Raw genomic sequence first — 23,469 nt, forward strand, 5'->3', positions numbered from 1 at the left:
GGACAGTCAGCAGCTAAATGTACTCTTATTGGACTAGATCAATAACAAGAGTTTTCGTGTCTTCGGTCCATGTCCCTGACATGCTTTCTCCACCCACAAAACATATATCAACTACCGTGACATCAACTCAAACCTGCAAAGTGCTGCCTAGAATGCTATCATCTTGTTGTCTTGGAAACCCAGGACTACAATGTAGCTAGCGCCGACTCCCTTTACTGTGATCTATCGCCCGCAACGTAGGCTCGTCCTTGTTCTTCTCTATCATTCTTGAGCGTAGAATTGTTCTCATCCTTGCTTAGTCCTGTATGACTGCTAGACTCTACTCCATCGTTCGCTCTATTGCCAATGTCTTTCGATAACGATCGCTTCGACGAAGCATCTGCACACGATGGATCGCCATGTCCGTTGTTTTTCGAGTCGTCTTTGTCGCCATGAGGCTCATGTGTGGCGGGATTATCTGTCCATGGGCCCGTTTTCGTGGCGTGGTCAGAATCAATCCTCTCCTCACCCCGGTTATCTTCTTGAATCCATCGCTCAAGCTCTCCCGCCGTGGGCTTGAAATGCATCCAAATTTCATCCCCTGTCCTATGGACTGTTTCTCCCTTCTCGTTTCGCTTGAATCTCCTTTGCACTCCAGCAGTAAGCCGTGTACGAAATTCGTGGGGGACCTTTAGTCTAGCTGCTATCCACTGATCGGCTGGACGGTGCTCGTCGGGTACCTCCTCGAGCAGCTCGGTTTCCAACAAGCCTTCATAGGTCATGCAACGATTGATCAAAGTTTTGCCAGAGCCAGCATCCGGAGCTACGAGACGAAGAAATTCGAGTGAAGCGCTTACATTGAGGTCGATTGCTCTCTGTGGGTGTACCGTAGCCTTCATGAGGAGATTGGTGACGCCCTTGTATAACAGCGAGAAGTCCGACTGGCTGATGTGTACCGATCCTCGGACTGTGAGAAGATATGCTGGCGCTCCGCTATCCTTAGCTTCCTTCATTAACGATATGACAGCATCAAAATTTTGCTGCCAATACATGAATGCCTCGCTATTGATACCCAGCAGCGGCAGGTGGATGCGATGCTTAGGAGATTCCGCAGGTGGTTTAATAGGCGCACTAGCACTCTGTCAATCAATGAACGCATATTATGAAGATGCATCGCTTACCCCCAGATATCGTAGATGATGCCAGCCTGTACATTCTTGAAGCGATCTGTGTGTCTCAGAACTTCAACCACAGTGGCGGCGCCGAAGCTGTGCCCGGCCATGGTCATCTTGTCGACGTGAAATCTGTTTTTCCATTGCCCCCATTGAACGCCTTGAAGGCCTCTTGAGGACCCACCGACGAAGCCTTCGCTACGTAAATTCTGGCGGGCAACCTCCTCGCCATCTCCAGCACATATCTTCTTCAAGACATTGTAGGCTTCTTCCAGCTCACACAATCGTAGTTCAATCTGAGCGTTCCGCAATTCTTGGTCGACGCCACGCTCATTGTTGGGTGCTGTGTCCTTTCGGTTGCCTTTAGGAAAGATGTAATCGATGTGGTGATTTCCCTTCCTTATTTCTTCGTCGGTATGGTCCACGTTTTTCCATCTTTTCCACTCCTGCTCGCATTCTTTGTCTCCTCCACAGTCCGCTTTGTTTGGTTTTGCCCCTCCTTTATGGTCTTTACTTCTGGTCTTCTGCTTTCTGTGGTTGACAAATGTCCTTGGACCTGACCCGTCACGATGTTCAACCGCACAGACAACGAAGCCGTAACTAGCAAACTCGGAGCACAGACTGGAGTATGCTGTCCTTGTGCCTCCAAGACCATGGCTGAACATCAGCAGGGGGAATACCGGCTCCCCGTCATGACCGTTTGGAGGCGGCCCTTGTTGGTTCTTGATTTTGTACCCATTGTTCTTGGAATTGCCCTCGGGCGGCCAGTGTGTAGCTGGCGGGCTGTTACGGAAGCCTCTGAGCTTAGTGAGCATGGAAGTTGCACCCAAGAAACTGATCAACGTCCAGTCCGGAACGCCGGCAAAGTGCGCATATCCTCTTGCTGTTTGTATGCGCGGTCGAGGGAGCCAAGTCTCGCGACTCCAGTCTTTGTGCCCTGCTGGGTCCTGCCCTTCGCCAGTGCCAAAAGCTGCAGGATAGTAGAGTGTGAAAAGCACCGTCTCCAATTGCAGCAGATGCCGCCCGTCTCGTTTTATGTCAGATATGGTTCGTGGATTCTCGACAGGCACCTCGATTTCCATGTTCGCAATCGAGTAGGGTCCAGACGAAGGAGGCAGTGTACTTTGTGGAAAGGGAAGACGGTCACGTAGCGATTTCGGGGGTCGTGAGCGAGGCTTCTTTGCATTAGGAACCTGGCCTGACGACCCCCCACCTATGGTGGAGTTACGACGGTCATTTTGAGGCGTGTTTCCGGTAATGCGCGTTGTTTTGCGCTCAAGGAAAGACATGATCAGTGTCGCTAACCAATAGAGAGCAAGTCTTGTATATCTGCCAAAGAACCACTTGAATATGAAGCAAAGGCGTTTGTGTACTCAACGCTCGAGAATGAGATGATAGTGAAAGTAGGGTTGCCTTACGAAGCACACCGCGACGTGCTTATCAGAGCGAAGTAGGGCTTCAAACATCCTTGTTGACCTGAAGGCGGGCAGTGCAAAGATATGGTGCGGCTCCCTCGGACACTTAGTGTTTAAGTGTTGTTGTAGTCTGAGATTAAATTTCTTGTGATGTCATACTTTCGGCGATCGGCAGCAGGGGCCACTCGTTCGCAGCTTTTAGTTTCGATGATTTGGAAGCCCATACATAATAACCAACAAGGCTCACGATGTAGGCTTTATATTGTGTGTCCAGGTGCGTGTTACCATTGTTTTAGCGCCGCCACGTATCTCGATGGGCATGGACTGTCATGCTTTTCAATCGATGAAGCTTAGCACAGTCCCAACCTGCAGGTGGGCGACACACGTAGACAGCTTGGATTTAAGCATGTTTTCACAATGTTCAAACTTGCCCTATGCTTCTTAGATGGTAAGATTCAAGGCTGACCTTGCTGGATTGCACGATGCAGTTCCTACCGCCGTCTGGGTATCATTTGTTCGGCACCAAACCCACCTCGACCTTTCAGCTCTGTGTAAATTCAGGCTTAACCTCCATAGTGTTCTGCACATGGCTCTTCAGCGCTGCCCATCGGTCCTGCACTCCAGAGCCTGTTGAGCTCCCAGCCAGTTGCGCTAGGTTCTTGTTGAAGCGGTCCATCTCCGACTTGACCAGCTTCTCTTTTCGCTTTGTAGCTCCTGGTCTAGACTTCAAACTCTTGCGTTGGATGTTGGCCTGCCCAACTTCAACCTCCCCGTCTGCTCCTCCGTCCTCTAGCCCTGGCAGCGCATCGGCGAGCGACTCGAGGTTTGCTACGAGCTTTTTGTTCGGTCTTCGCCGCTTCTGCGACTTCGCAGCCGATTTTTCGATCTTACTGACGAACGACGAGTGCTTGATTTTTAGCTTGTCTCTTTTCGATGATGCGAACGCGCCCTCGGCTTCATCTGGCTTGGGAGCTGCCGCAGGCACTGGACGGGCTGCGCGCGCCGACTTCGCTCTCGCTGTCGTGCGTTTCTTTATAGGCGCCTTGGAAGCTGTCAGCTAATACAACATCAAATCCCCTAAAGGAACATACCATGCTTCTGTTACTGACGATTGAAACAAATCGTGCGCATGCGAGACTCGTGTAGAAGAAATTCAGCCGCTTATCTAATTTAGCGTCGCCGCTACGCCCCACTACCGTCCGTCATCTAACATCAACACCCCAGGAAAAGCCGGCTACAGACCATCAAACCTGACTTGCGAGAGGGTGTGTTTATTTTTCTACCAGAATTGAAACGGCCTGGCCTGGATACTTCCATGTGTATATTTACAGTGAAGAAGACGCCTGTGGCTATGTTTATGGGTAATAGGAGTAACGATACATGATTAGCACGAGTTTTGAGCGAGGCTATCGGCCACAAGAGCCAGCTTCTCTCAGCATGTGTAGCAGCGAGCCATGGCAGCCAAGTCAACCAACAATGGTAGTATATGAAATCTATGCAATTTTCGATCTTTATCAAAATGTACAGTTTTTCTTACAATATACAGTTGCCGTGCCGATTAGATCTCATACTGAAACTCCAGCATCCATTCAACCGCAGCAATACCAGCTTCGGCATCACGCAGCACCTCTAAGTCTGGCATTTCCGGTTCGAATAACTTACGCAGCTCACGCCGCATTATCTCTTCTCCTGCTGGCCACCCTTTCCCAAACGCAATCAAACACTCGTCGACGTCTGATCGGAAATGCGGTATCGAGCGCAACACCTTTGTCAAAATATCCATCACGTCGCCGTCATCTGAATCGTAGAGGCTCATCACGCCAGCCTGATACATTGCTGACTTTGTCGTGTATTTTGCATCCTCGCAGCCGTACTCTGCGAGTGCAGCGGCGTAGATCTGTCGGTACCGGTGCGTTGTGAATGCCATGTATGGGCTTGTGGTTAGGTTATTGAGGAATGCTGGCATCCAGTCCTTCTGCAGAAAGAGAGGCGCGGATGAGGCACCGATGAAGCGAGGGACGGCAAGACAGCGGTCCCAGTCTATGATGCCAGTGACATTTCCATCTTTGTCTACTAGTATATTTTGGAGATCGAGGTCGGCGTGATGGAGAGTGAAGGATTCGGGTAGATGTGGAGGAGCGTTGAAGACGGGTTGGCTGAAGATGATGTCGAGAAGTTTGAGAGCACCGCGTGCTCTGCTTGGTTTGATCGAGTTTAAAGTGGGTCGTTCGGAGACATAGCATTGAGTTGAGGACAAGGGTGGACGTGAGGTGTAGATATCGCTGCCTGTGTTATCCCATCGGTAAAGGGGTCCGATGGAAGGCTGGACCGGGTCGTCGAGGGGGATGATGGGCATTCCAATTTGGTCAAAAGAGAGACTGTTGATTTCAGCCATAATACGAGCGAGCGAACGCAGCAGGGTAAGCCGTTTCTTCTCAGTCGCAGGCGATGGCATATCGCCGAAACGAAAATCCAACGCCGAATCAGGCTCGCAAGGCTCGTCGGTATCTTCGATCTCTTCGTCGAACCAAGCGCTGAATGCGCTCTTGCCTGGTAGCATGGTCATCATGATGTATGGATGGCCGAGAATATTTGTGAAATCGGTCGAGTAAGAGCAAATCTGGGCGACTGGCGCTGAAGTGTTTTTGCGAACATACTCAATCATTTCGAACTCTCGCTGCATCATGTATGCGTCCTTGGCTGTCCAGTGAGCAACTGTTGCATGCCCTGGCACTCGGACGATGTAATTGTCGCACTTGCCGCGGTTAAGGACACCAACGAAGGCCACCGCGTTGAAAGTGCCTTTGTTCTGGGCAAGCACCTTGGTGGGTTTGAGCGGCCCTTCAAGAGTACATACTCTAGCGACGAGCTCCTCATACCGGCTAACCGGAATTGCGTCGATGGCTTTCCAGTCACACCGAGGATGCGGGTCGTCCTCATCGTCGTACTTGTCATCGCCATTTTGAACATCGCTTTCAAGATCCAGTCTCTCTGAATCAACGCTCTGCTGGTCTTCTTCTAGCTGCTCCTGTACCATCTTTGGTTTGAAATTCCAGAGCTTTGCTTTCACGGCTAGAAAAGCATCACATACTCTTTGGCCCAACGGCTGCCGAGTCTTGTAATTGTCTTCTCGCTTTTTATAAATTTTTGCGATAGAGAGTGACATTATTATGGCTTTCGGATCGTTAGTTCTTCTAAGTGGTGAGTGCTGCGTCCCACTAATATTGCGTAGCTTGCCACGACTAAGAAAGAGTGTCTTGTTGTGCTGAACTGATCTTTGTTGTGGAGAAGAACCTGGTACCGCGAGTTGAATTTGATTATGATATGGAGGTTTGGGGGGGGGGGGGGGACTTCAACTTAAGGAAAGAATCACGATCAAGAAAGGTATAAATGAGGAGTACATTGTTGCACATGCATAAAGACGCATCTCCTTCACAAAGACAGTACATTGAACTGTTTTTCCGCATTACTCTGGCCTAAAGACTTTCAATACAGTGTCTTATTCTCTTTGTTGCAGTGCGACATTCATTCGCTCACACAATGCGACTCCGTCGTCGCAAACGTAGTACGGTGCCGAATTTAGCACTCATTCCGAGAAACTGCACACAAAACTGAGCTGATCGTATTGATACAGATTTGAAAGGCAATACTGCCTACTCACGAACGTTCATCAAGCATAAACGAGATTGCTGTCCCGAGCCCACATCTTCTTTTGGCAACGATCATGCTGCCCATGAGCTGGAGAAGAGTCTCGAACAGTCGTAAGACATTGTATAATCACCATTGTATGATCCCAAGACAGTCTTGTATTCGCCATGTGTTCGCTCATAACATCATACACATGTGAGGAGTATATATTTCCTCACCACTACCGCCTTGTGTACAATTCTACAGAGAACTAAAGATTCGATCGAACAAGGAGACAGGTATCTCCTATAGTGACTTCTGGAAAGTTTACTATAGCTCTCCACCACTGCTAACTAGCTATCACTAAGCCTAGTAAGGGCCGCAGAGCACTCACAAATAACCTCCAGATGGGTAAGTCAAGGTTCTCGCGCTTCAAGAACGCCCCCAAGCCAGCCAAGACCGCACAAGTAACACTCCATACGGAGCCAGCCCACATCGACTCAGACCTAATCACAGCCTCCAGCTTCCCCTTCAGCGAACTAATCCCAACCTGGAGCACCTTCAACCCCAACACCAAAAACGCCGCGACAGGCTCCACCTTCTGCAGCGGCCACCACGGCAGCTCCGGCGGAAAGAAGCTGTCTGACTTCAAATCCTTCCGCCTAGCATGCTGCCTGGAGCCCGTGGACAAAAAGGTAGACGGCGTCTGGCGCCGAGTGCGGTGCATGAATGTCTTCACCGTGGATTCGAACCAGTGCACCACGCACCGCAAGACGACGCACAAGGATGGCCCGAACAGAATCTACACGCTGATGAAGCGCAACGAGGTAGGTGACTGGGGCATGCTGAGGGATACTGACGCAGTGGTGCGGCCGTGCAGGTCGCCGGATTGGCAGCTGCAGGCGGCGGCGCGCCTCGACGAGGTTGCTGCGAATGGTGAGGACGCGGATGTCGTGTGGGCGTCGGATAAGCTAGAGTCGGAGTTGGCGCACGGCAAAATCGCTGGAAACCGTGGTGTTGGGGTACGTACTGTTGTCGACGATAAAGGTAAGAGTGGTGTAGGTGGTAAATTGGCAGTGAAGCATTGCTGGAAGGGCACTCGGCTGAGGCCTATTTCTGAGAAGTAGGGGATAACAGGTAGGTTCAAAGTGGATATAGTGCACTACAGTGAGCAGATCAGGTACTCTGAGCCTCTAAGAATCGGAGTGATTTCCTAGAAAATAGACAGATCCTTACTTATGAACAAAGTCAGTGTAGACTTTCACCTACTATCTCTGTGTCAACTCCTTGATATCAGTCAGTCTCTGACCTCTGCCTGTTTTATTCTTCTCTGCGATATTATCTATTCATCACCCCCTCAAATCTTATCACATGAGGCTGACCTATCGTTCCACCCGTTTTTCATCAAAAACACAGAGCTTGAGCAGAGAGGGAGGGAGAAGTGGCAAAGAAAAGGCTCGGTAAGGATTTTTTTCTTGATACTTACAACCTAAGATAGTCCATACGGAGCTACGCAAATAGTGTGTGTGTGTGTGTGTGTGTGTGTGTGTGTGTTCTGTCGAGAATCAGGCGTAAGACTTGACCTATACCGTAGTGATATGGGACTGCTGGCGAGGGCGTCAGTGCGGTACAGATGAGTTTAAATACATCGTGTTGGGAGACAAGAACAGCATAGTTGCTTCAAGTCTGATTTTATTTGCTAGAGGGCCCAGAGCATCACCAACTGGCCATCTACTTGGTATACAGCTTCTGCAAATGCTTCGCAATCATCGTCAACTGGATGTTACTCGTGCCCTCGTAGATAGCGCCAATCTTGCTATCCCTGAAGTACTTCTCCGCCAGCCCCTCGCGCACAAAGCCCATGCCGCCCATCCACTCAACCGCCTGGCCACTCACCTTACCCGCCACCTGCGAAGCGTACAGCTTGGCCATGGCGGCGTCCATGACAAAGTCCTCACCAGCTTCCTTCTTGCGGGCCGCGTTGTACACGAGCGCGCGCGCAGCGCATATTTCGACCCACGCTTGTGCGAACTGGTGCTGCATGCCTTGGAACTCGCCAATTAGCTGGCCGAATTGCTTGCGGTCGTTCCATGCGTATCTAGTAGCGTCAGTATCGTGGTTGAATGTCAAAAGGGGGAAAGCGAGATGTACCCAGCAGCGTTCTCAAACGCACCTAGCGCCAAACCGGTCATCTGCGCGGCAATTCCAATGCGGCCCTCGTTCAGCAGGCCGATGGCGTACTTGTACCCCTGACCCTCCTCGCCAAGCAGGTTCTCCTTGGGGATCTCAACATCGTCGAAGTTGATGACGCAGGTGCTGGACGCCTTAATACCGAGCTTTTTCTCCTTCTTGGCGATGCTGAAGCCCTTTGTGCCCTTCTCGACGATAAAGGCCGTGATGCCCTTGTACTTCTTCTCCGGGGCGAGGTTCGCAAACACGATGAAGAAGTTAGCTTCGACTGAGTTTGTGATCCACATCTTGCTTCCGCTGATCTTGTACCCAGTATCTGTCTTTGTGGCCTTTGTGGCGAGTGCGAAGGCATCTGACCCAGAGACTGGTTCGGAGAGACAGAAGGAGCCGACGGTGTTTGTTGCAAGCTTGGGCAGGTACTTCTTCTTGATCGCCTCGGACCCCCACTTCAGGATGGCCGTGTTGACGAGGGTGTTGTGCACATCGCACATGACGCTCACACTGGGGTCGACGCGTGCTAGCTCCTCGATGGCAATGATGGCGCTGGTGAAGTTCATGCCGCTACCGCCGTACTCCTCGGGAATCTCGATGCCCATGAGTCCTTGCTCGAAGAGCTGCTCCACCACGGCCGGATCCATGGCTTCAGCCTCGTCCATCTCGCGCGCCTTGGGCAGGATGACCTCGGAGGCGAACTTGGCAACCGCTTCACCCATCATCGCCTCGGTTTCCGAGAGGTGCGTGATGGGCGTAGGAGGGATGTCGGTGATGTCGACCGAGGCATCGCGGCGAGGGGCAGTCGCGGAGAGGCATCTTATTCTGTTGTGCGGGTTAGCTTTGGTGTTTGGGAGAGCTCCGCCGGAGACATGGCATACTGTGGGGTGGCGCGTGAGATGGCAGGTTGCAGCGAGCGGCGGGAGGAGGCTGTGGCTGCGCGAGCCAGCGGCCTGAGTGTCCTGGAAATCGACGACATGGTGTGTGGTGCAATGTACGGCAAGAATGCAGCATTCACAGTGAAGAAAGAAAAACGAGAGCAGAAGACAAGTTGGATGATGGCTTGAGCCGAGGCAGCGCAGCTCTGCCGATTGGAGCCGGTTCAATCTGGGGTCGTGGGGAACATTCTTGGCACCGAAAAGACGTTCGCCCGAATTCGCATGTGACGCAGCATGAACTCTCTCATCACCGCTAGTACTTAAGTTGTTAACACAAGTGGTCTAGGTCAAGGGTCGTCAAGGGCAAGCGCTTGCTAGCGCCGATGTACCCCCGAATCCCCGAAACAGACTTGCCTACCTAATCGCCACGACGCGTGCAACTGCTCACCGCACTCGAAGGCGGAGTGGTCATCACAGTGCAGCTCCGCCCGATGACAATGGCTCCAACACCAGACCTGCCAGTGTTCCGCCGAGCAAGACATCATGTCAGGTTGTGGCGATTCGGATCGACAGACTCCAGGCTAGCCATTCCTTGTCTTGCTCCTGGTAGACGGCACATTGCAATGTTTGATCTACATCACCAAGCATCACCGCCATTCCACGTCTCAGGCGCAATCCTGCCCCCTATCGATCACATGGGTTTGCACGATTGAGAAGCGTCTCACCACGGCAGGATCAAGTGTCAGTGTTATCAAGGCATCAAGCCGTGTATTGTTGGACTAGGAAAATCAGCTATAGCCTTGGTTTGAGTACATGAAAGTAAGGGTATATGAATCTAGACCGCAAAAGGAATAGAGAAGGAAAAGAAATCGATCGTGACAGTGACATGAACATCTACGCACACCTGCGCCAACGCCCAGTGGTTGGCCGGCTACTGAAACTTCGAGAAAAACAGCAAACCACTAGCAACACGCACACGATAGGCCACCAACGTGGTGTCTATCGTCCAGGCACCAGCACCCTCAAGCGTGTCTAAACGCGGTTGGTGTTGCTTCCAAATCCAAACTTGCCGCTCTGCATCTGCTTCTTATATTCCTGGAGCTCAGCAGCCTCCTTCTGCTCGCCAGCCAGCAGCGCGGCGTGTTCCTTCTTGCCTGCGCGACGCTGCTTGATGCAGCAGAAGAGCAAGAGGCACATGAGGATAGCAAAGACCGCGATTGCGCCAATAACGATACCGCTCTTGGCGCCCGGAGACAGTGCCTTCCAGTTGTTACGCACGCCGGATGGGTCTTGGATCTCCTTGAGGACATCTGATTTGCCGGTGGGGCTAGTGCGGAATTAGCAGTCGTCTTTGAGGTAGCATGAATGGGAACGTACTTGATAACCTTGACCTTCTTATACGAGCCGCTCGAGTCCATGTCGGCCCAGCTGTACTCGGCGCCCTGGGTCTGGTCCTTGGCATAGATGCTCTGCACCGTCATGGTGAAGGGACCCTCTTTGAAGTCTGTTTCGCCTCCGGCCCACTCCACGACACCAGGATCGTTGTTGTTGACATCGCCGCCTGCCCAGATGCCCATGCGGATGTTCATTGGTGTCTGCGGGTAGTTCTTGCCGTCAAGAGCGTCTGCGGGGACGAGCTCACGAAGCATCTTGTCGTCAAGCCACCACTGAATGCGCTCCTCGGTCCAAATGATGGTATAGTTGTGAAACTTGTCCTGCGGCGCGTCCATCTCGTACTCCTTTCCACGGTCAAATGACGTCGTATTGCCCTTTCCAAAATAGTTTGTCAATGCGTGTGTGGTGTTGGAGCCGAGGAATTCCCAGTCGATCTCGTCGAGGGCCTCGGACTGCAGAATCGCCGAGGAGACGATGCCCTTGCCCTTGGCGGCCTTCATGATGACCTCGAAGCGGCCGAACAGCATGTAGAACTTGGACTGGACCATGGGAGAGTCGCCTGAGCGCTCAATGGTGAATGTTGCTCCCTTGGCATCCTCGCTCCAGTCGATTTTGCCTTGGTTTTGTTTCTTCCAGATCTTGCCGTCGCTGGAGATGCCCGTCTTGTTCCAGTAGAAGGTCGCATTGCCGCCGAGAGCTTGCATGTTAGGACAACCGGTCGTGTTGAGCGGGTTGCACGCGGTGAAGGTCTGTGCCCATGCTGTTGGAAGCACGCTCGCAAGCAACGCGAGGGAGGGAAGTGTGAAGGATTTCATTTTGTTGGTGGACTTGTAAATTCAATTGGATATCGCAGTTGGAAGGAGTGTGTTGCGCGTAGACCAGACGCGCAGTCGCAGCAGCAAGAAGGAATGACGTGTTGGTGAATGAGTGGACTCTCGCAGGGAGAAAATGAAAAGGGAAAATATGATCAAAGGGAGCGGCAAGGGAGTGCTTTGAAAGGTTCGACGGTGAAGGAGAGGCGCAGAGTGAGTGCAAGATTGCTCAGGGGAGCTAGCGCAGGGTTGCAGGAATGCCGTGCACAGTGCAGGCCAATGACAATCGGGGATGCTACCAGCAAATGCCGATCCCCTAAGAGTTTTGAGCATGAGCATCGCGACACCCTGTAGCCCCGTGTTGCAATCAAAGCCCAATTGCTGCGCCTGTCTCGGCGCCGGATACACTCGAGTGGACAGCAATTGACCTCGAGCAAGCCTCGGTGACGTTCACAACCGCCTGCGCGACCAAGCGTCTCGTATGCAGGGCGCGGGACGGGCTTGTACCACACGGCAGGGCCCTGCGCGCCTCGGCCGCTATTCCGGGCGGCCAATTCGCTCAGCCACAAGCACTTTCTCGTTACCTCAGAAGCGCCGCTGCGACACCGGTGCCCTTGCTGGGAAAAACCGCTCGTCTCGAGATGAAAACATGGTGGGCACACGGCTGCCCTGACGTGGAGAGGCCTGCCAAATCCACGCACCGTATCCTGGCTTTCCAGATCCGGGCTTGGCGCATTGTGGCCTGCAGAGTGGCTGTTTGGAGGCACGGAAAGGGTCAGACTGCTGTTTGAGCATGGCCGTAAGACTGCACTGGCTCTGACATTCCTTCAGGCTGTTTGGACGGCACCGCCATCATATAGCGAGCTATCATCATCATCATCATCATCATCGTCCTCTTCGTCGTCCTCTTCATCGTTTTCTTCGACTTCGCTCAGGCCTTTGAGTGTGTCGCTGTCGCCAGAGCTCACGGTGCTGTACTGCAGCCGCAAGGGTTGGTCCATTCTAGGGAACCTCCCGGTCCCTTCTGCATCGAAGAATTTGCCCCAGTTGAGCGAGGGCCCATCGAGTGCGAACTTGCCCTGCTCACGCCATCTACCGATGTAGAGATTGAGCGTCACCATGACTTTGCCGGCATCGAGCCAATCGAAGCCGTAATAGTAGGCGGCTGGATGGTGGTTTCGAGGATTGCCGAATTTTCTGGCCCAGATGCCCCAAAGCGTCGTGTACATTTCCTGATCACGGGCTTTGATCATGGTGAAGCCGTGCAGTTCCAGTAATCCTTCCATGACTTCGTGACAGGAGCTCTCCACCTGGCGCGGTGTACGTGAGAAGATGATTGCTATGGTCTCGTAGCGACATCCTGTCTGGAGAAGCTCCAAGCAATGCAATACTTTCTCGGTGCGACTGATTACTGCCGACTTTTTCACGTAGTGATTGTCCACCAACCATTGCTTCAGCGCCCGCAGTTCGTGGTGTTTGATAAAATGAAGATAAGGCAGAACGTATTCTTCATTGAGGACGTTGTTCATCACCATATCGGCGACCATGGAACCGGGCAGACTACCCTGTCGCTGCCTGTCCGGTTCCATCATGATAGGCGCAAGCTCAGCCTCTGCTTCTCGGAGCCGTGCCTCGACCTCTCTTCTTGTTGGAGTGGTCTGCTCCGGATCGAAGTCTTCGACGGCAGAATATCTTCTCCTTTCTTCGACTCTATGTCTTTGTCGCCGAGTCTCGTACAGCGAGTCTTCACTGTCGTAATCGCCATCATACCGGCCATCATCGCCTAATCCTTGGTCGTGGGTGATCAGCAGGGGCAGCGCTCTGGATCCTTTCGCGTGGTCGGCTTCTGACGGTACCCGTGTTGGGGAAGGTCCAGCAGGCAGTCTTTCAGCTGATGGTAAAGCGCCCGACATTCTGTACGCCTCTGTATGCTGCCCTCGTCTTTCTTTCACGGGTATCGTATTCGCATTCGGTATCTGTACGCTCAATCTTGCACCTTTGGCGCCAGTTGGAACGTATGTGACCGGTTGTACGCGTCGTGTAGATGTTTCTTCCGCTGCTCCGGCTGTGGTATCGAGCTCGAGTGGCTTCTTCTCGGGCTCCATCTCAATTCCAATCATGACCGGCGAATCTCTCTCGCCATCCTTGGCCCAATCTTCGCTATCTGAAAAGTTCACAGGAAGATTCTTAAGCTTCTCTTCCAGCTTCACCATTCGACGGTATGCTTGCCACGCAAGTCGCATCGCACCCGTCACCCAGTCGTTGACTTCGATACCCAGAGACGGACACCTCTCGAAGTGTAGCTTTTCCAGATTTCTATGTGCTGTCTTGAGCTGTCTCTTGATCTCTGTGACTTGGCCGATAGTCGAGTGTTCCTGTTCGATGAGCGCCTCCAAGTACTGAACACGAACGCTTGTTCTCCTCACATAGCTTTCAACCTGGGAAAGGTTGTTCGCCATGATCTCGCGCGATAGCTTGGGGGTTGTTCTCAAAGATTTGCCATGCGCTGGAGACGGTCTCCGCGGCTCTTCACCACTCGTTTTGGCCTTGTTCTCGGTGACTCGATCACCGTCCACTGCATGCCGAGATGCTTGTCGTTGTCCCTTGAAGGGTTTTGAGAGTGTCCGACGTAACGAAGTGGCAGTGGATTGATGGTGGTGCACGACATCTCGTCGCAGGCGAAGAACGACATGTTCAACCAATATGGTAAAGGTCTGGAATTGTTGGCGCTTGTGCGGTGTCTGTTCCATGGTTCAACGTCCGTATCGGTGCGCTGTTGATCTGGAACAGGAGGTGGGTGCCCACACGATTATGCCATGGCCAGGGCTCGCCATGCTGCCACGATAGCCACTTCAGGTGTCTTTTTCCTGTGCAACCACCTCTTTGCAGCCCTTGCAGTCGCGTGGCGGCGTCCTTGCACCGTGGCACTGGCTTTGGAAACATGATGATGGAAGAGGCACGCGCTTGCGGCATTCCTGGAAATTGTGCTCCAGAATGTGAAGTGTTGCTCGTTCTCTTGCTATGTTCTGGAAAGTGGATCGGTCGTGTGAGGGGTTGTGCAACGAGGGGTCGCGGGTTCACTACTCGTCATTGTTGCGCTCCCCGGCAATGGGTCACAAGATGCGACGGTGTGGAAAGTAGATATCACCGAGCAGCAACGGGTAAAACATCAATACATTTGGCGCGATGAGTAAAAGTGGGTCCTGTGAAGACTGCGTCGTCAGTCGCGTCGTCACCGAGGACTGATGCTCCTCAGTTAGCAGGCCAAGCAAACACGACCTTGACAGTCCTCTCGTATTGCAGAGAAAGCTGGCTACACTGTCTTAGCATCAGCCCCTTGTGCTGCAAACCGTGATGCTGGAGGTCATTGGCGTGATTATTACTGCTCCTTAGAGTGGAGAGAAGTAGCTGAAGTCTTATGACGTGTTTTAAGGGTTGAGGAATGGCTAGGAGATCAACATTGAATACTTCCTGCGAATTGTCAGCTTACTTTGTATAGGCGGCTTTTTCTGCAACAAGAGAGACCGTCATCCCTGCGTACAACTAAAAAAATCTCTCGATGCTTGTCATTTTATCTCTCCGTACGGGTATATCTACCTCGTTTTTTCAGTTATTGCGACAGTCCAGCTCTGCTGCCGTGAGGACATGGGTACTTTCATACGCAGGACAAGCAAGGTGGATGGCCTTGCTAGGGACGACCTCAGGGGTGGTTGCAGCTCAACCAACTCAACGTCGATGACATGCGCGCTGCTGTTAAGAGCGGAGGTTTACCTTGAGATCCGGGGACTGCATCGACAACCCTGGAGATCTCGAGATCGCAACCAGGATGGTCCTTTCGGTTAGCGCAAACGGAGAGCTTGGAATTCGCGATGGAGCTGCTCGAGTTGCATCGTGGCAATTCCCAGCGCCGTGGGAGGGATTTGACACTCCGACTGACAGGCCAAGATGCACTGCGATGACTGCATCCCACTCGTCTGCCTCACGGCAATGTCTAGTGTGCGGCAGCTCCTTCTCGATAACAAGCCGGAATGTTTGTGGCTGGCAGTAGCGCGGCCTGCCGAACAGCACTCCACCCTCGATCCACCTCACGAGAGAAGTCTGCGACAGTGCGCGACAGCAACAAGGAGCCCCCGGAATTGGCCCCATCGCTCGCGCAACGCCAGGACCATGTCGGCCTCTTTCTGCGGAGTCGTTCTCCTGATCTCTCGACTTGCGCATCCAAGTCTCTTCCTCCTATGACGGCAACCGCGCCGTAGCCGCTTGTCTCCCGCACGACCGCCGTTGAGCAACATTGCGGTCGTGTGCCCAGTCGTCTGTTTACCACCCCTCTTTCCTACCAGTGTCCTGCTATTATTCCAGTACTGTTGCTAGTCAGCGCCCGACGTTTCTTTTGTGTTTGAGCTCTAGTCTTACCTACTCTGGCTCTGCGCTTGTTCTTTTCGAGTCTCGATTTCATCACACCACACAACGTCAACACCTCAGCCCTACCAGCGCGTGTTGGCAGCAGATCCACATCATCAACCACCCACTGATACTGTCGCGTGGCAGCCCTGATTGGCACACGTTGCCAATCTTCGGCAATCCTGAGCCGTATCTATATCAGGTGTTATCCCATGAACACCTAAGTGTTACCCCTCATGGCACCCGAATCCAGCGCCCCGGAGGAGGACCGCCCTGCCGCCATACTCGCCGGTCTGGCATTGGAAAACATCCTGCCTGTCAGCATGAGCAAACAAAGTAGATCCAAATCTCGGTCGCGACCCTCTACTACTGCGCACATGGAGCGATCAATGTCGTCTATGGAAGGTAGCTTCATGTCGGACCACTGGGGTCCACAGTTGCAGACGCTTAACGGTACCAGCAATGCAGCTGATCGGGCCTCAAGCTCAAAGGATGAAGACAAGTTAACCCCAATCACCAACTGGGCCCATTTGTCCTACATCAAGAGCCAGCGCAACAACCTGCGTACCGAGCTCAAAGCTCATCAAATCGCCGGCGCAGAAGCAAAGCAATCGATCACCTCTCTGCGACGCATGGCATTCCGTATGGCTGTTAACATCTCAGTGAAGGAGAAGCAAATCGCGACGAGTGCCCGGAACCTGGTTAGAAGTAGGAAGAGCCACTACCTCGAGGGGAAGGATGCAGAAAAGAGGATTGAGGAACTGAAGAGGTCCTTACGGATTGAGGAGGGCAGGAACAAGGATATTTTGGAAGCTCTGGAGAGGGCTTCTATGCTGACACTTCAATGTTGGTGAATCATTCATGATCTCAGACTTTGCTAAGAAATAATGTAGACGTCAACCCCAAACCGTCGACCCAACATCGCCGTCTCCCAAGCCCACTTTCGCCTCCTCCGTCACCGCCTACTCGGCTTGCAGGTCTACCCGAAAGCCCACTACAGCCGCCCAGGACACCGACGCGTCCAAGTTCTTCCGAAAGTCACGATACAGATTGGGAACTCGTTCCCGACCACCGCCCTGTCGCCAATATACGTACGTCTGATAGTCGATTGATTCGAGCGAAGCGTGAATCTGATCAAGCTCTTGCCGCCTGCCGAAGTCGTATCGCCGCGTTGCACGCAGAGTGTATCAGGGGTAGAGAAGATGGCCGACTATTGGAATCAGAAAGGGATGACCTTGCTGAGGAAGTGCGCAACCACAAGGCCCAAATCGTTAAGCTGGAACACTCGAGAGCTAGCGTAACGGCTACAATGGAAGCTGCTCAACTACAGCTAGAAGCCTTGACTACAACCGAAGAGACATTGAGACACAAGCTACAGGCGAAGAACAAGGAGATTACGGAGCTCGAGCAGAGCAACGCGCAAAAGCTAAGCATCATCGATGTGTTGGAGGGAGAGAAAGCGATCTTGGAACAGCGCGTCGATGATTGCGAAGCCCGCCTACAGGAGCTTGAAGAGCACACTGCCACTCTGGAGTCGAGCTTGCGCGAGCTGCAACACAAACTTAATGAGTCAGATCAACGCGAGAGTAGTCTTCGCGAACAGCTTGCAACAAAGGACGCGATGCACACGGACGCGCAAAAACGTCTTGACAGAGGAACCCAGTACGTCAGTCTCCTTGAGCGGAAGATTGTTGGATACGAAGCGACTCTTGCGGATAATGACAAGAAAATCAAAGTTGGTGGCGACGTCATCTCAGCTTTGCGCGATCAAGTTAACGAGGCAACCAGTAACAGGAAGAATTCAGAGGAGGCTTTGTCAATCTTACGGTGCGAAATTGTATCATTGCAGTCAGACATCAACAAAGAGACACAGCAACGTAGTGCCCTGGCGAAGGAGCTGGATGAAATGCGAGGCACAAAGGCCAAGCTTACGGACGATTTCCGCGCTTTGGACGAACATTACCAAACAGAGATCGATGCCAAAAACAGAGTCCAGTCCGAGTTACATGTGCTATATTCGTCCTACGAAAACCTGGAAACAGATCTCGAGAACGCCCGTGAGCGTGTCGACCAACTCGAACAGATTGATGGCGAGACCCAAGCTAAGCTCCAAGCTTTGGGACAGAGTCTGCATCATGAAACGACCGCCAAATCACAACTGCACTCGGAACTCCAGAAGTTACGAAAGGCGCACAGCAATCTAGGATCAAGTCTTCGGGTTTTCAAGGAAAAGAATCGCTCACTCGAACGAATCGAGTCTGAGAACCACGCGAAGCTGGAGAGTCTTCAAGAGTCGAAGGCGAAGATCGAAGCCCAGTTGAAATCTACGCAAGACTCATCGTCACAACTATCCGAGGAAGTGAAGAAAAACAGTGGTGCGCTTGCTGCCATCGAGGCAGAGAAGAGCAGGCTTGAAGACAAGCTTTCCAAATCAGAAAGTCGAGTACGTGCCCTCGAGGTTGAGCTGCACGAGGCTCGTAGCGCGAAGGCCGAGGTTGAAGCGCGACTGGGCGACGATCTGCACACAAGCAACGAGCAACTCCGGGAGATGGAAGCCTCGGTGGCGTCTCTAAAAGGGTCTCTGCAAGCGTCTGAGCATCTCAAGATTTCCCTACAAGAAGAGCTGCGACAAGCTCAGTCCTCCAAGGCCGATATTGAAATGCGACTGAAACAAATCAGGGGATCGAGGGCGGACCTCCAAAGCAAATACGACCAGACTAGGGCTCAACTGAGCGACGTGCAAAACGAAAGCCAGGATCTGACGGCAAGATTGCAGCAACTGGAGACGGACCTGAATTCGAGCCAGGTCTCCAAAGCCGAGATCGAGACCCAGCTGAGCGCTGCACAAGAAGATGGCAAGGTGCTGAAGACACTTATATCAAAATTCAAGATTGCGCTCCAAGACAGTCGTAACGCAAAAGCAAAGGCCGACGAGAGTTTACGAATCGTTCAGTCGGACGGCGAAGCTTCTGGTGCCAAAGTTGCTGACCTGCACAACCAGCTGGACGAGAGCTCACATGCCAGAGAGGAAGCAGAGACCAAGCTGCGAGATGCTGAGACAGTGAATGCCGATCTAGAACGCCATCTTCATTCAGCGCAGTCGAGGCTAGAAGATGTCGAACAAATAGTCAACGAGCGCCAGTCAGACTTGGCTACTCTACACGTAGACATTGCACGGATCCAGCAAGCTAAGGAAGAATCAGATCGGAAGCTTAATTCCTTGCAAGTTTCTCATGCCGAGCTTGCGAGCGAACTAGAGTCAGCTCAATCTCAATTAACAGCAGCTAAGGCCGAAGCAGAGTCCCTAAGTCACAAGCTGTCCACGACTGAAGAAGAACTGCTCGCTGTTCATCGCAGCAAAGCTGAGGTTGAGAGCCAGCTCGAGCAATCAACACAAACCAACACAGATCTGGAAAGCCAACTAAGCGTCACTCGAGAACACAAGGCTGAAGTTGAAAGCCGGCTTCGCGCTTTGTCAGACTCCAACGCCGAGCTAGAGAAGAAACTCGTAGCATCACGATCACACGTGGATGTACTCGAAACAGAAAAGACTGACGTTGCCTCAAAGTTGATCGGCGCAGAGGAGGAACTTATGATTCTCCGCCAGGCCAAGACAGACGTTGATGAACAGCTCGCTGCTACGTTGAGCTCCAAAGATGAGCTCGAACAAGATCTCTGTACAACTCGATCACGCTTGAAGGAGCTTGGGGCAGAGAAATCTGGACTGAGTCTCAAGTTGGACAGTGCAGAGAACGAAGTTCACAATCTTCGAAACATCAAGATCGACGTTGACAAGGAGCTCTCTGATGCGCTAGGCTCCAAAGTCAAACTTGAGAAAGAGCTCAAAGCCATCCGATCGCAACTGGAACAAAGCTCACTGGAGAGTTCAGACCTAACCTCGAAGTTAGCCGGTGTGCAACACGAGCGTACAACTCTGCAACAGGCGAAGACTGCCATGGAAGAACGACTTTCAGCGAGATTAGCCAGTGCAGAAGCTGGGACGGAAGCGCTCCGACAGGCCAGGCTCGACAGCGAAGAGAAGCTGGCTGCTGCCGTAGAATCCAAGACCAAACTCGAGCAGGAATTGACAGGCGTCCAGTCTAACTTGGAGGACAGCGTTTCAGAGAAGGCGAGTTTAACGTCAAAGCTAGCCAACGCAAATGAAGCCCTTGAGGCGCTACAAAAGGGCAAGGATGCTGTTGAGGAGCGGCTCCGCGACGCTCACCTAGAGCTCGAAAATCTACGACGAGCGAACAAGGATGTAAATTCGGAACTCCTTGCAGCAGAATCCAACATGAGCAGTCTGCGAAAAGCCAAAGATGCTGCTGAAGGAAAGCTTGAGGACGTCTATAAGGACCTGGAGACCCTTCGACAACAGCAAATTGATACGGAGTGTGAGCTTAATGACGCGACCCAGAAGCTAGCGAGAGCACAGCATGCACACACTGAGGTCGAAGAGAAACTCGCTGCAGCACTAGCAGCCAGTGTGGCCTTGGAGAAGGATCTCTCGACAAAACGAACCGAGATTAACGATGCTGATTTTCGCAACGCCGAGCTGACATCACAACTTTTTGCCAAGGACACAGAGCTCCTCGAAAACAGGAGAAGCCAGCACGATGCAGAGCGCCGTTTTGAAAGCATGGAAGCATCCCGCACCGGCCTGGAGAAGCAGCTTATTTCAACGCGCTCTCGTTTAGATGACCTAAAATCGCGACATCAATCCCTCCAGAGCAACCTTTTCAACACCGACGAAGAACTAGTTAGCATCAGAAATGCCAAAGTCCAGCTCGAAGCTAAACTCGAAAGCGTCATGCGTGAGAGTGGCACATCCGAGAAGAACCACGACACACTAGCTCTACGCCTCGGCACTTTGGAGGCAGACAAGGCGAACGTCGACGCTGACCTAGCGCAGAACATAAAGGAACTTGAATGTGTACAAACCGAAAGAGCCAGCCTGGAGCAGCAGCTCAAGGATACGTCGGAACATATCCAAGATCTTGAGGCTGAGCTCACTTCCGCGAACTCGCGACTTGACTCAGCTGCAGCTGAAACAGCTGACCTCAATGCAAAACTCCACACTACCAACCATGAGCTGTCCGCTTTGCGACAAGAGCAAGACAACACTGAGCAGCGTTACAAGGAAGCTTTGGCGCAGAGCGAAAGTCTTCGTGGCGAGTTGTCATCTTCACAATCATGTGTAAGTGGGCTGGAATCTCAGAAGGAGGACCTTGCATTACACCTATCCAGCGCTGGCAGAGAGCTTAGCCGTCAGCAATCACGTGTAGCTGAGCTCGAATCCGAGAAAGAGGAATTGATGCATCGACTCTCGAGCGCGCAAGAGGAGCTGGATCAACAGCGAATTACTAGCACCAAGCTGGAGGACCAGTCCAGGATTGCATCGAATCGCAATACTGACCTCGAGCGGAACTTGCACGCTACCCAGATGCGTCTCGACATTGCGGTGTCGGAGGGCCTCGTGCAAGACGCTCGAGCACTTGAGGCAGATGAAGAGTTCAAGATCCTACGCGAGACAAATGCTAAATTGGAGGCGACCGAAAGTGACCTACTTCATCGACTTGCCTCTGCTGAAGACGAGCTGAGTAGCGTGCGGGAAACAAACAAACGCCTCGAGGAGTTTTTGCACCGAGTTGAGTCTGATATGGTTAATACGGAGGCTGCGTTCGAAGAGAGTGAGAAACGTCTTAAGAGTTTTGTACAGGATTCAGAAGTCAAACTTGAAGAATCGCGAAACTCGAAGCTGAAGTACAAGCGCAGGCTTTCGGAAAGAGAGCGCGAGATTGAGAACTTGTCCAGCGAGAACTCCGAGCTACATCGTCAGATCGACGATCGGACGGAGGAACTGACCACTCTCAACAAAGGCAAAGAGAAGATGACGGAAGAGCTGCAGGGCAAAGAACAGTTCATCGAAGAGCTCAAATCGTCGAGCGACAAGCGTTGGAAAGAGATGCACTCGGCGTACGACGAACTCAAAAGAGAACACGGTAGTCAGCTGCAGGAGCAGCTAGTTACGGACGAATTGCACGAGCACGACACCAGCCATTTGCGCACGGAAATGCAGACCAAGGACGCTACGATTGCAGAACTTCAACAGGGCAAGCATGAATTCGCGATATCGTTCGCAGTCCTAGAACAAGAAGTACGTGAGCTTCGAGAAGACAAGAAAGCATTCGAAACACTTGTAGCTACTCTTCAGGAGAAGATCCACCACCTTGAGGTCCTCGGGGAATGGCAGAGCTCTCCGGAGACTAGTGCGCCCGCCACACCCTCGCGAACCAGAGACCACATTGAGTGGAAGGTTCAAGGTCCTACAAGCCCCACGACGAATCGTGACTTGAGCCCGATACCCAGTAGCACCGGACATAGTCTGCGCAGTCAGCCAAGCAGGGCATCGACCCGTGCTAGCATAGGCTCAAACCCTGAAGATCTAGACGAGTGGACCAAGGAGGTAGAGCGCATTCGCATGCAGCGAGATGAGCAAGTAGTCAAGCTGAAGGGTATGCGCAAAGAGCGCGACAACCTTAAGAGGACTCTCAAGCAAAGCGAGCACCACTTGCATGAGCTAGAAAAGCGGGGACGGTCGTAAGTCATTTCGCGGGTTCCATGGTCTCTGAGTATTATACTAACACCGTGTCTAGACAACGACCCCGGCAGGTTCTTAGGAAGCGATCTGGACGTCCTTCTCCAACTCATTGGGCCACAGACGATTACCCTCCTCCGCCGAAGACGCCTACTCGAACTCGCCCTTCTACTTCTGCCGGTACACCCAACACCCGACCGAGTCCGTTTTCGTTTGGCTCCGCAAGAAGCAGACACAGCAGCTACACTTATTCGCCTCCCACGCCCTGGACGGACCGCCCAAGCACAGCATCACCCAGGAAGGAGCCGAAACGCTGGACCAGCTTCTACCACGGAGATACCAGACCCAACGTGGATGCACTGGGTATTGCAGAGGAGAGCGACAAAGAAGAGAGAGAGAAGTTAAGGCCGAGGAAACCAATGACGAGTCGCAGCTTCAGGTCAATAAGAAGTGCTGCAAAAGACCAGGATAGACAAAAGCCAAAGCGAAGGTGGAGCTCTGGGCTTAGGAAGTTGTTTTTGGGTGAGCGGCCCGCGGTGCGCTAAACCTTGCCTGTTGCGTTACGACCGCACATTGTTACTGTTCTCTTTGTATATACCACTTTCAGCAAGCGAGCTTCATTTCATACAAACGCTTTACTATATCAGGCGGCTAGTTGTGCCTAGAATGAAGTGGCATTATGCTGTCTCATCCTCCTAGGTCTGTATCTTGAGTTGCCTGTCACAATTGCATCGAATCCAAGCCAGCACAGCCATGCTGTTGCGATGTCGTCAGCTTTGCGAAAGAAGCACCAGTGGGCTATAGTGTAGATCTTAGCTCTATTGGGTCTGAGGCGTTTGTTTATAGATCAATGATCGTCGGATCTATACTCACACTTTCAACCGCAACCCCACATTTGAAGATCGAACGCAGTAGCATGCTACGAGATCTGCATTATGAGTATCCCCCGCTCAGTCGAGCAACAAAAGGCTGTCGCTCAAAATAGACACGCCGCGTCTATTCCAGCAAACT

At 52.3% G+C, this 23,469-nt stretch overlaps 8 protein-coding genes across 8 annotated transcripts, besides 2 other annotated features; 2 read left to right on the top strand and 6 right to left on the bottom strand.

The window, feature by feature from the left end:
* Positions 1-212: 212 nt before the first annotated feature.
* On the bottom strand, positions 213-2,440 carry EKO05_0003612 (1-alkyl-2-acetylglycerophosphocholine esterase; the record flags this gene model as incomplete). The annotated part of the gene is made up of 2 exons (XM_038938265.1): positions 213-1,110; positions 1,161-2,440. 2 exons carry the CDS (start codon positions 2,438-2,440, stop codon positions 213-215), a joined length of 2,178 nt encoding a protein of 725 aa, XP_038800665.1.
* A 667-nt stretch (positions 2,441-3,107) lies between these two features.
* Positions 3,108-3,660, bottom strand: EKO05_0003613 (uncharacterized protein; the record flags this gene model as incomplete). The annotated part of the gene is made up of 2 exons (XM_038938548.1): positions 3,108-3,608; positions 3,658-3,660. The coding sequence occupies 2 exons, from the start codon at positions 3,658-3,660 to the stop codon at positions 3,108-3,110; spliced, it is 504 nt and encodes a 167-aa protein (XP_038800664.1).
* Positions 3,661-4,124: 464 nt separating this feature from the next.
* EKO05_0003614 (uncharacterized protein) lies at positions 4,125-5,603 on the bottom strand (the record flags this gene model as incomplete). Its single annotated transcript, XM_038945323.1, has 1 exon — positions 4,125-5,603. The coding sequence occupies one exon, from the start codon at positions 5,601-5,603 to the stop codon at positions 4,125-4,127; it is 1,479 nt and encodes a 492-aa protein (XP_038800663.1).
* A 997-nt stretch (positions 5,604-6,600) lies between these two features.
* On the top strand, positions 6,601-7,320 carry EKO05_0003615 (uncharacterized protein; the record flags this gene model as incomplete). The annotated part of the gene is made up of 1 exon (XM_038945322.1): positions 6,601-7,320. One exon carries the CDS (start codon positions 6,601-6,603, stop codon positions 7,318-7,320), a length of 720 nt encoding a protein of 239 aa, XP_038800662.1.
* Positions 7,321-7,713: 393 nt separating this feature from the next.
* Positions 7,714-7,747: a tandem repeat.
* A 177-nt stretch (positions 7,748-7,924) lies between these two features.
* EKO05_0003616 (uncharacterized protein) lies at positions 7,925-9,353 on the bottom strand (the record flags this gene model as incomplete). The annotated part of the gene is made up of 3 exons (XM_038938613.1): positions 7,925-8,291; positions 8,345-9,199; positions 9,256-9,353. The coding sequence occupies 3 exons, from the start codon at positions 9,351-9,353 to the stop codon at positions 7,925-7,927; spliced, it is 1,320 nt and encodes a 439-aa protein (XP_038800661.1).
* Positions 9,354-10,284: 931 nt separating this feature from the next.
* Positions 10,285-11,462, bottom strand: EKO05_0003617 (uncharacterized protein; the record flags this gene model as incomplete). Its single annotated transcript, XM_038938212.1, has 2 exons — positions 10,285-10,579; positions 10,630-11,462. 2 exons carry the CDS (start codon positions 11,460-11,462, stop codon positions 10,285-10,287), a joined length of 1,128 nt encoding a protein of 375 aa, XP_038800660.1.
* An 824-nt stretch (positions 11,463-12,286) lies between these two features.
* On the bottom strand, positions 12,287-14,209 carry EKO05_0003618 (uncharacterized protein; the record flags this gene model as incomplete). The annotated part of the gene is made up of 1 exon (XM_038945321.1): positions 12,287-14,209. One exon carries the CDS (start codon positions 14,207-14,209, stop codon positions 12,287-12,289), a length of 1,923 nt encoding a protein of 640 aa, XP_038800659.1.
* Positions 12,326-12,373: a tandem repeat.
* Positions 14,210-16,096: 1,887 nt separating the features above from the next.
* EKO05_0003619 (uncharacterized protein) lies at positions 16,097-23,003 on the top strand (the record flags this gene model as incomplete). The annotated part of the gene is made up of 3 exons (XM_038938311.2): positions 16,097-16,706; positions 16,754-22,460; positions 22,517-23,003. The coding sequence occupies 3 exons, from the start codon at positions 16,097-16,099 to the stop codon at positions 23,001-23,003; spliced, it is 6,804 nt and encodes a 2,267-aa protein (XP_038800658.2).
* Positions 23,004-23,469: the final 466 nt, after the last annotated feature.

Source organism: Ascochyta rabiei, chromosome 5, assembly GCF_004011695.2.
Source record: "Ascochyta rabiei chromosome 5, complete sequence".
Taxonomy (NCBI): Eukaryota; Fungi; Ascomycota; class Dothideomycetes; order Pleosporales; family Didymellaceae; genus Ascochyta; species Ascochyta rabiei.